Source organism: Epinephelus lanceolatus, chromosome 12 (assembly GCF_041903045.1).
Source record: "Epinephelus lanceolatus isolate andai-2023 chromosome 12, ASM4190304v1, whole genome shotgun sequence".
NCBI lineage: Eukaryota > Metazoa > Chordata > Actinopteri > Perciformes > Serranidae > Epinephelus > Epinephelus lanceolatus.
In genome coordinates, this window is record NC_135745.1 from 31,984,326 (window position 1) to 31,995,521 (window position 11,196).

At 40.6% G+C, this 11,196-nt stretch overlaps 1 protein-coding gene across 3 annotated transcripts; it reads right to left on the reverse strand.

Moving 5' to 3' along the window:
* Positions 1–1,944: 1,944 nt before the first annotated feature.
* Positions 1,945–10,513, reverse strand: prkab2 (protein kinase, AMP-activated, beta 2 non-catalytic subunit). Of its 3 annotated transcripts, none has more exons than XM_033651121.2 (8): positions 10,369–10,513; positions 9,139–9,315; positions 8,875–9,020; positions 8,653–8,746; positions 7,097–7,211; positions 6,851–6,984; positions 6,641–6,709; positions 1,945–4,642 (listed from the first exon to the last, which is right to left on the reverse strand). In XM_033651121.2, exons 2-8 carry the CDS (start codon positions 9,292–9,294, stop codon positions 4,565–4,567), a joined length of 792 nt encoding a protein of 263 aa, XP_033507012.1. In that variant the 5' UTR covers positions 9,295–9,315; positions 10,369–10,513; the 3' UTR covers positions 1,945–4,564. The 3 variants fall into 3 exon arrangements, with proteins under 3 accessions (XP_033507012.1, XP_078029388.1, XP_078029387.1); XM_078173262.1 differs by having other exon boundaries at positions 9,139–9,303; positions 10,369–10,507; XM_078173261.1 differs by lacking the exon at positions 10,369–10,513 and adding an exon at positions 10,158–10,304.
* Between the last annotated feature and the right edge of the window lie 683 nt (positions 10,514–11,196).

Here is an 11,196-nt window from a genome sequence, read left to right on the forward strand (position 1 = left end):
GATTGGAAAGCAGCTTTTTCGGAGTTTGTGCATTATGAACTAGAAAGCCGATACAGGACTCATAAGGATCCTGTCTCTGATGACAGTTAACAGTTTGCTGTGTTGGCAAAAGTATTATCAGTGAAAGATTTTGGGAAAGAATGAATAAAACACTTAAAACGCTTGTGTGGTTGACTTTTCTTCAAACTGGTTCTTGTTGATTTCTTTAATTTTTGAATCCTGATCAGCGTCTACCTGTGCTGTTAGTACAAGATAAAAGTCTGTATTTAATTCATTCAAGAGCAGTGGTTCCCAACTGGTGGGTCACGGTGCAAAAGTGGGTCGTGGGTCCATTCTGTATGGACCAGAAGAGACTTCTGAATGTGTCAACTTGTAAGAAACTCTTTATTTTAAGGTACAGTAAATTTCTGGCACAGAGCTTTTATTTTGAAGTGCCATCCTCTGCTGTAGAGTGAGTGAATAATGGACAGCTACTTAACAGAGACAGCAAACTAGCTCAACGACAATATATTTAACTGTGTGGACCTTGAGCTAATGTCTAAGGAGAAATCGTAACACCAGGCTGCTACACATCTTTTTTAACTACATTGGTAATGAATGACAGATATAGAAAAACATGGAGACCATATGTGCATCTTCATTCCAGAATAGAGAACATCAGTTACTAACGCAAGAAAATTCTGAGGTTTTACTCAATTTGTTATTCCAGGTGTTATAAAACAGAAATGAAATATTGTTTCTCAGAGACCAGGGTATAAAAACAAAATGTTGGACCATACATACAGGCATCAAGGGAAATACATATCTAAAGTGCATGGATTTAATAGATCAAAATAAACAGTTTGCATGTTCTCCCTGTGTCAGTGTGGTTTCCTCCAGGTACTCCGGCTTCCTCCCACAGTCCAAAGACATGCAGGTTAATTGGTGACTCTAAATTGTCCGTAGGTGTGAATGTGAGTGTGAATGGTTGTCTGTCTCTATGTGTCAGCCCTGTGATAGTCTGGTGACCTGTCCAGGGTGTACCCTGCCTCTCGCCCAATGTCAACTGGGATAGGCTCCAGCCCCCCGTGACCCCTCACAGGATAAGCAGTTATGGAAAATGAATGAATGAATAAACTGAACAAATAAACTTCAGACTTGTTCTAAGGGTAAATTTTGTTTGTTCAAGCTGGCCATTATTTTCCCATGCTTTTGTGTCTAACTGACTAATGAAGACAACACTTTTAGTATGCAGTGTAACCATTCGTTTTTGCCAGTATCTTGTCAAAGCATCTCTACAGAGAAACACATTTTTGTTAAAGAGTTAGATCCTTATTGTTTATCTAGAAACAGCCCTGGAATCGCCATCGCCAATCCCCCCCAATCTCCATTTAAAAACACAGTAATTTTATCTTCATAAAACACACTTCATTCAAAGTGGACATAAACTAAATAAGACTCCCTGAAACCATCCTGGTTTGTCTTTCCACTGTTCCAGCAATTACCAGCACTGGTTTGGTTGAAATAAATCCTTACTTCACCCGGTTAGATGTGACAATATGCTGGCTTTGTACAGACTAAAATTACTGTTTATTCAAATGGAGTCTGGTGGGTTGGTGATGGCAGTTTCGGGGCTGTTTCTGGTTAAACAAAAAGCATTGTACTCTTTATCACAATGGTCTATCTGTGTAGGGAACCTTTCCACAATGTTGTCAGACACTTACAATAATAATCTGAGCCTGTCAATGGCAAAAACAAGCATTTCTAATGGATATAAATTGACGGTGCAAACATGCCCCTAGTGATTTCATTGCAGCCTGTCTCACTCGATGCAGGACAGATTTCAAAACTTATCTCCATTAGTTACTTAGACACAAAAAAACTTGGAAAAAGGATCCAAGCCAGAGGACAGAATACAGGCTTCTCATACTATATATATATTAAAAAAAGACAGACAGACAGGGATTAGGACCAGCGTGTCCTCTCTTTATTTGCAAACAAGTAAAACCTTGTACAGTGAATCATCACACTGGTTCTGCAAAGCATTTTAAAACATTCATGAAACGGTTGTAAAATTCAAGTTTTGGTTTTAGCCTTAAAACACCACGTCCACAGCGCTTGTCCAGTCTCCCTTATCACATCTATAAGATTTAAAAACTCTTTGGACGAAACTTCAAGGCTAGGCTCGACATTCACAAAATACTTTCAGAGCGTCTAGTTGAACACCAACAGGATCTTTGAAAGCCCCGTTTATAAGTCTGTGGCGTGTATCAACCACGAGTATATTTATATATACTTAACTGTAAATGCAGACAATTAAACAACACGTGACAAAAATAACTTTCAAAGCCACCTTACCTTAAAATACAGATCACCTTAAATGGTTTACACTTTAAAGAACACGTGAGAGCAAACTTTGTACACTTTTAAAATCAATGGCAACTACCTATCCTCATAGCCCTGTAAATTCATCTGAATGCCGTCGATCTGCATCCCAATGTGCACCACGCTCAGTAAATGTGTCGGATCAACACAAGTCGCAGACATTTAATGCATGCAAAGCAGCAGGTTAAAAACTGCCCGTGTGTATGACTACACATGTGACAGACACACACAGTACATTCCTGTTTGATAAATACAACTCAATACAGATGCACACGCACACAAATAAAGCACTGCAAAGTTCATCATATCTAAAGAAGTCAAAGCACAAGTTGGGCTCTATGATCCAGAGAAGCTACAGTACAGTAAGGGTTGTCTGCTGCATAGTTAAAAGCTTATATCAACACTCCTGCTCACAGGATGGTAAAGTGCTCGCTAAATTATGTCAGGATAAAGGCAACAGCAGAACTAAACATTGACCTTTGACCTCTGTTCCCCATCTGGAAAGTGTTGACACAGAAATTAATAGTTACCAGAAAACAGCCCCTCCAGGATGTTGCGATTGCAGCAATTAACCCAAATTCAACCCTGTGAATTCTGTGCGACCTTTCAATTGTGTCTAATCACAAATCATAGTAGTTTCCCATGAGTTTCACCAATCACAGCAGCATTACGTCACCACACTCACTTCCTTGTTTCTAGCAATGCCAATAAATGAAGGCAGGGTGTCATGCACAGTAAAATCTGGTCTGGTTGTGAAGCTGCAGACGTGCAACACGAATGTCTCACATTTACCGACAAAAATTACTGCCGAAGACCGAGCGAGGTAATTCCCTGATGTTTTGCACGAGGGCGGGGTAAACTGTTCTGCAACACTGTGATGGAACACAGACGACATCAATTGACCAACACCTTTCTGACACAAAACAAATCTGGTGACAGGTAAGACAAATCACCATCACAGAGGCTGTTGCATTCACGTCTCTTGCACGTGCTGGGAGCATCAACGTAGCTCAGATTAAATACATGGAAGAAGTTTTCCTTGTAGGCTTTCTCCCAGAATTTAAACTCAAACCACTACTTTTTTCCAAACATTAACCAAGAGGTCTCTTTCTGGCAGAAAGCCCTCGAGGACAATTTCTCCCAGCTGCTAAATATGCAGGGTCACAAACTCACAACAGGGTGTTTTTCTTCTCACTGTAACTAGATGCCTTCCACTTGTTTCCACAATTTAATTGCAAAGAAAGCTGTAAAAACAGAGTAACATGAACTGCAATTTTAGACTTAAGGCCGCAACTATCCCAATAAAAGCCTGCAATATCCTGGAGGGACTGATAACATGAACCAAACTGGAATTCTGGACTTCTTGGTGGTTGAGCTGACGCTGTAGATTCCACTGAATGATGGCTAAACTGTGAGAAATTCAATATGTAATATGTACAGACAAAGTAACACGTTCACTGCTGCCTCCTCATCCTGTTCTTGTTTGTCATGCTTGTGAGTCTATCTCGAGTTAAAATTCACATCTCTTTCCAGCAGGTTATTGCACTTAATGTTTAAGCAATGCTGCTCTCTCCAGCACCTACAGGCCCTCACTCTGGACACACTGAGTCATTCTGTATGCACTTGCCATAAATGCTATCAATCGGTTCAAAGATTTGACGACACAACACTTAAAAGTCAAAATGTTAATCCACATCAGTAACACTCAAAAGTCCTCAAAAGAACCCGATCCTCCACACATCGCCCCTTTCACTTACTCCCAGCATTTTAAAAAACATCTCGCTTTACACACAGACATGCATATATTCACAAAGTGCAGCAAACACTCAAACACACACAGTGATTTAGTCAGTCTCTGTCTGTAGATGTCACAGGAAAAAAAGCCACAGTATGGTTTTCATCTCTCTCTGACACCCCCCCCGCCCCCACACACACACACACACACACACACACACACACACACGCACACACAGACACAGACACACACACACACTTCGCTACTTTTGTTCAGAGCCCTATGTAGACAGAAGTGCAACCTCTTAAAAACCAAGCCACAGTCACAGCCACTGGCCTTCAGCTCGCCTGTAAACTTGTTTCAGTGCAAGTTCATTTGGCTAAACGTGATGATACAGAAAGAAAACAACAGCAGAATACAAACATGCTGCTCTCTAAAAGCACTGAGGAGCACCCGAGTTGAGGTTTAGATAGGCTTGTAAAGCAGAGAGGTGACGTATTTCTTCTTGTATCTGTGAGTCGCACTCAGCACCATGACTCCATCCTGCACAGACAGAAACACAATATGCAGGCGAGCTGTCATTAGTGGAACCCAAACCCACAGAGCAAATAAACATGATGAACTACCACTGGTCCACACAGCATCTGACGATGAAGTGGAAGGAGTCTGTTTCTCTGCATGTCTGTCCTTCAGTTGTCTCTAAAACCACGTATCTGATCCACTTCCCACTTTGTGGATATATTGCTTTGGGAAATACTTATTAGTAGTGAGTAGGAGTACAAACTGTGTACTGTAGGGGACACCGATTAACTGTTACACAGCATGCTGGGTGCAGCTTGCTCTCCATCGCTTGCTCCAGTAGTTAGAGGAACAGATTAAGAAAGAGAAACCTGAGATGTTGCACTGTAACTCAAACACTTCAAGCATCAGGGATTTAACTTTTGGCATGAACACTTGTCCCTGGAAACTTCCTGGTCCCAAATAGCTAGCTGTTAGCAAATGACAATGTTTGGACATCTTCCATCTTGGTGATACTCCACATGCTCCGGATGCAGTGTGCCTGCTTATTCCGGGGGATCACCTCAAGTCGCACAATTGAGATAAGTATAATCCGGAGTTCATCTTAGACTCTGAACAAGGCTTTGACTTCACTGAGGCCATAAAATGTTCATGCTGGTATCAATTTCATTCGAAAACCTTCCATGAGGAAGACGAGACGCTGACAAGTTAAAACAGATCTTGATTTTAAAAACAATGACGAAATGTGTGTTTCATTTTCACTCTGGAGACGAAACAGGAAGAAAGCGTCAGTGAGGGACTATCGGACATTCAAAATAAGACGAGAGGAGAACTGAGTAATAAATAATTTCATGGAAATTTCATTGGAAATGTTTTAAACTAGGAAGCCAGGAACAGCCGTGCTTGCGGTTGTTTCTAAAGCTTTATGAGCAGTATGAGATCGGAGCAGCGATGGGCTGGCAAACTCTTCTAAATAGGCCAGGATGTTTTGCTAGGCTGCAAACACTCACAAGGAGCAGCGTCAACCTTTAGTGTGAGTAGTGAGCTGTAATTCAGCAGTAAATAAGCAGCCGTGTGTGTCTGACTGTGGATGATGGAGCTATTGGATAGGTTTGCAGAGACTGTTAGTGGCAGCAGTGGCAGTTAGCAGCTAGCTCATGAAAACATGTATTTTTTTAAACTGTAAAACTGTCTAACATCATACTTAGGATTAGTGCAACCATTCTGAAGACATTTTTGTTGCTGTAAGAATACTAAAAGTTATGCAGGCTCAAATCCTTTTGTTTGTCACAGTAACGCACATTGGCATTTAAAAGTTTAAGGGCCTTAATCTCAATAGTACACACAGATCTGCTGTGTAAATATTTTCAGAGACACTTGTTCACCTTCGTAGGAAGAGAAGACAAAAACAACATAATCCATGGAAAGTATGAGGCCTTTAGGTGTGTGCAACTGAGTCATGTTGAGAAAAGACAAGTGAGATCAAATTAGTCTAGATAGTAGAGTTTCAATTTGGATCACTATATCAATTCAATGATGAATTTTTGAAATTCTGTGGCACTGCTGTGTCATCATTTTTATCTAAGCACACCTTATTCCTGAATACTTAAACAGTGCTATTGTCCTAGCATCAGGCAGATAATGCTAATCAGCCACACTAAAGATGATGGAGATAATTACTGATATCACAGATATCGTCTCATATTGATCGCAGGCCCCTGAACTGAAACAAAAATCGTATCATGGCGGACTTTGTGATATCAAAAAGTGCTGAATCATTGTCCAAAGATTACTGGTATTATATTGAACTTGTGATTTACACCCCTAGTTAAAGGCTATTATGTTACGTTAGCTGTTACTGCCCTGCCATCTACACTGGCTGAGAGGTAAGGGAGATTCAAACCCTTCCTCTCGCTCAGGGATTTACAGTTTGAAAGCTGGGGGGAAACCTGTACTTCATGTGGTGCCAGTAATATCTGGAAACATATGAGAAGTATTTCAGCTTTTTTCCAGTGACCCTACCTTTATCGACAGAGCGTAAAGGTGGTTCAGCATGACGTGGTTGGGCTCAGGCAGCAGGGCAGGGTCACACTGCCGAGAGAGAGGGAGAGAAAAACTTACAAACCACAAATAAACTGGTAAACAGCTACAAATGCAATTAAAAAAATCAATGTCTGGGGAAATTATGGTGGATGTGAGAGATGTGGCGAGAGGAAAGGTGGAGGCACTGACAGAAATATTGGTGTCCTTGTTGAGAATGACTTGAAGGAGGTGAGGAGGGAGTATAGGTGGGGCTTTGAAGTGCTCCTCAGGTCTGAAGATGTACTGCTCCTGCCCGTATGGACCTGGAGGGGAGCTGGACAGGTCTGCAAACATACAACAGTCATGATAACACTGCTGACTGGGTTTAAAGGCTTTGACTGTTTAGTTTTTATCAGTGTTTACTGCACTGTAAGAACATTTTGGACATTAACTAACCTGATGTGTCGGAGCACTCCAGAGAGTCAACATGAAGAGCGTCAAACACCTCAAAGTCTGACTTCTTCACCTGGATCAGGTTGTTTATGGTGCCGAGTTGGCTGGTTACAACCGGCTGCAAAAGATAAGGGTGTCAAGAAGGTAATGATTAAGCATTTTTATAATTATCATTGACAGCACACATTTCCCTGGGATTTGATGATGCTGTTGTGACCTCAGTTGCATTTACACGATTAGCAGGATGGCCTGAAGACTTTAAAATAGCACACAGCAATGTTTGCATACTTCTCCTGTGGTCTAAGCTGACCAATACTATGACAATACCATGACATCAGCAACACTGACAACATCAGTCAGCACTTAAGGGTTTGGAATTGATGAGATTTTTATGTAAGTTTCTTGAAGACTTCTTGACGTAACATTACAGATCTTTGTCACAAGCCAAAATACACAGGCTGGAACTGACCTGTTAGAGATTAAGGCTGTCTACAAATATACAGACATATTTGTAAATGTGTATTTTTTCTTCACCTCTCGTCCACATACGAATGGAATTTAAGTTCACTAAAACTGAGACGATTTAAAATGCCCTCTACAGTGATGGAAAGAATAAAAAATAACATTTTAAGTGAATTTTTTTCATGCCGCAGCCAAGTCATATATCCCATCTGCAATTCATAATACATATACTTTACGCCGGCTAAACAAATGACACAAGATATATATTTACAAGATTTCAGCACCATCCCACACGTAACGCTTGCTGATGTTCTCTAATGCAGCCATCAAGTTTAAATACGCCCTCCAAATGACAGAAATCCGGCATAGTGACAGAGAACTTTAATCCCTGCTTCTAAAATACAGATTTTTCAAAACCCTGGTTACTGTTTATCTGTGTGGACATGTAAAACAGACCGATGAGAAACAATGACCTAATCTCTCAATTCATGCATGCCCATTGTTGCTTTGTGTAAGGAGCATACATTAGAAACAAAAGTAACGATGGCCTTGGTCTAATGAATAATTTACACTCAAATTTAGTAGTGCTGCACCCATTGTTATCTGGTCTACCTCAGTGCCAGTGGTTTAAAGTCCACCAGAAACGACAGTATTGGATCAAGCCAGCAAATGGTGTGACACTTCCTAAAGTGGGACTGTTGTCAATGGGAAACGGTGGGAAAACTTAAGCATGTTCTGAGCATCACTTTGTATGTTTGAGTTGAGCTTCTTTATCCTTATATAGAGCAGGAATCGACAATGATGAGATCTCCAGTTGGTGTTTTAAAAAAGGTAACTTTATCCTGGACATTTTACTACCTTTGTGACGAGGGGAGACTGCTGAGGTCGGCTAACGCTGGCAGCATTTGGGGTCATTTTCGCGCGCTCTAGTTTGGGCAGAGATATCGAACAAAGGATGTGTAGACAGAATTATTTCTTAAAACACAGTGGAAAAATAAAAAAAGTTTTTAAAAATATGTGTACACATGTAGACAGCGCCTGAGGAAATCGTTCAATAACATGAGAATGACAATAAGATAAAAATGACACTGATGTACCTCTGTGGCATCGTGGACCCACTGTCCGTCTACAAAAAACTTGTACTGGTGCTCTCCTTCTGGCAGGTCTAGGATCGCTACGAAGTCATTATGGCTTTGGAGGAAGGAAAGAAAGAGTATGAGTGTTAATACTGGGCTTTCCTCTCAATTTAAACTCTACGGGTGTCACATATGACTGGAGCTAAGATGGATAAACAGAGATATAATTGCATGGAAGTTTACCTCTTATTGAGAGGTATCTTTGTGCTCCAGTTATTAAAGGAACCAGCGATGTAAACCTCTTTTCCCCCTCCAGCCCAGCGGATGACCGTGGGTCGAGCCTGAGGACCAGTTTTTACCTGGTCACCCAGATCTGACTCTTTCTGCTCCTAAAACCAGTTAAATGATAACCCAACAATAATATGTAACAAATGACACAAACATCTGAAAGGTAATACAGCACAACAAAGAATATTCTGTAAATAATCTGCATTATTCCAGCACCACCTTGGACTCTGGCCCGTGGGTGTTGAAGATGTTGGGGTCGTCTGTGCTGTCCACCATCTTGCTGCTGGGTTCATGGTCTTTGTGACCGCTGCTGTCTGAGCGGTGGGCCTTGGCTCCATGGCGATCTGCGGACACCCTGTCACTTGTGTTGCCCATGATGCCTCACTATTTATGGTGCTATTGGAAAGAAAAGACAACTTCTTGTATGTTTGGGCACAAACCATATACTGAAGGGTTAACTTTACTGTAACATGGCCTTTTAGACACTAGAAACAGATAAAAAATGAATCAGTAGTGAACAACACAATAGCTGGTGTTGATTTCATGTCCTTTCATAAGGTCTTTGAATGTGATAAGGTGCACCCATGTGAACAAACTCATTAATGAATATTAATAATACAGCAGCCTGAGGAACCTTGCTGTGTCTTATGCTTGCTCTCATGTCAGGCTAAGATTCAAGAAGAGTTAACAATATGTAGAAGACATACATTGCTGTGAATACCTGCCACAGACAAGCCCCAGTTTGTGCCTCTCATGTATTCCTATGACGATGCAATGACAACAAATGCAAGGCACAAACTGGGGGTAGCTACAACCTATTGTGACACCACTAAAATACAGTCTGAAAGTGTGATATGTGGCTGATTTAAAATGCTAAACACCATCTTGACAGCTGCAAGAGGAGACATTTTAAAGATACATTGTCTGGTTGATGCTAAACGGCTTAGCAGACAGGCTAACAGGCTTATCGGTAGGCTAGACAGTCTCAGATAAAAGCAAGTAATTGTAGCAGAAGGGTCTCCTAACTGTGAACCTCGACTTGCCCCAACAGATAAGACTGCAACGACCGCTTAGCGTTAATACAATCATCCTGTCAGACTAACACAGCACCGACGGTTAACGCCCACTAACCAGCTGCTCACCGAGCAACAAGTTTTAACTTCCCAAATTAAATTAGACATATAATTTAGCGACTCATTCAGAGCAGTGAGCACCGAAGCATGCTAGCTGTAACCTACCACAGTGTCCCCTCTGGCAGCTCAGCTGTGCCCACCTCAAATCACTTCGGCAGGGGAATATTTTTAGCTTACAGTTAGCTAGCAGCTAGCTGTCACTTCCTGACAACTGGCTCCGCGTCTTTTATTTTATGTCTTTTATTCGACGTCAGAGTCGATTAATAAAACGCGACGAAAACAAAACCGTGTTGAAATGACACAGCGACAAACTCACCGATTCCTGCTGGAGTTAATTTGTTTTCAGCGGAGGGCCAACCTCTCTACGACAACAGCAGCGCGGTGGCACCCCAACTACGGTGTGCGGCTAGGACCAAATTGGTGGGCCCGTTCATACCGTTTGCCTGTCACAGGAGGAATGAGGAAACTATATGGAAGCAAATAAGAGACATAAATGTTTGTATTTTAGTTATATGTAGATAATATTTATACGATAGGCAAAAATAAACCTGGGGCTTAAGCCTATTCCTTTTTGCGAACATTTGTGTGAAACAATCTTTGTTCCTCCAGATGTATGTCACTGAAACAAAAAATATTCATTCTGATTCATTCAACATTGAAATTTAAATACAACTGAATTCATAGCATTAGCATGTAGCCTCTCTGAATGTATTTGTCCTGAATTCATCTCTTTGACATTGTAATATGAAAATTATTGATTTGCAATTTCTAAAGCTGAAATTGAATTTTTTTTTTTTTCAATGTTCATCAATGCCAAAAAAACCCCCCAACAGATTCAGGTTGCTTCAATTCAATTCCAAAAATTCAAGTTGATTTTTTTTTTTTAATTCTGAAACTTGAATTTTAATTCTGAAACTAGATTTTTTGTATTGAGATATTTTACCTTGATTTCAATTTTACTTTGAAATCCATGTAGCATCCTTGAATTTATTTGTTCTGGTGTGGCCTTTTTGAAATTAAAATATGAAATGTATTACTTTACTGTTTCAAAGGAAAGAAATACATATATTTTTTTCAATGTTCACCAATTCAGATCCCCAAAAAGGTTTCAGAATTAATAAAATAGATAGATGCTTAATTAAAT

Coding starts and splice junctions, on each gene's coding strand:
- prkab2 (XM_033651121.2), bottom strand. CDS start 9,294: ATGGGCAACACAAGTGACAGGGTGTCCGCAGATCGCCATGGAGCCAAG. Junction 6,710..6,850: donor ACAAGGACACCAATATTTCT/GTCAGTGCCTCC, acceptor CTCTCTCGGCAG/TGTGACCCTGCCCTGCTGCC. Junction 4,643..6,640: donor TTTACGCTCTGTCGATAAAG/GTAGGGTCACTG, acceptor CTGTCTGTGCAG/GATGGAGTCATGGTGCTGAG.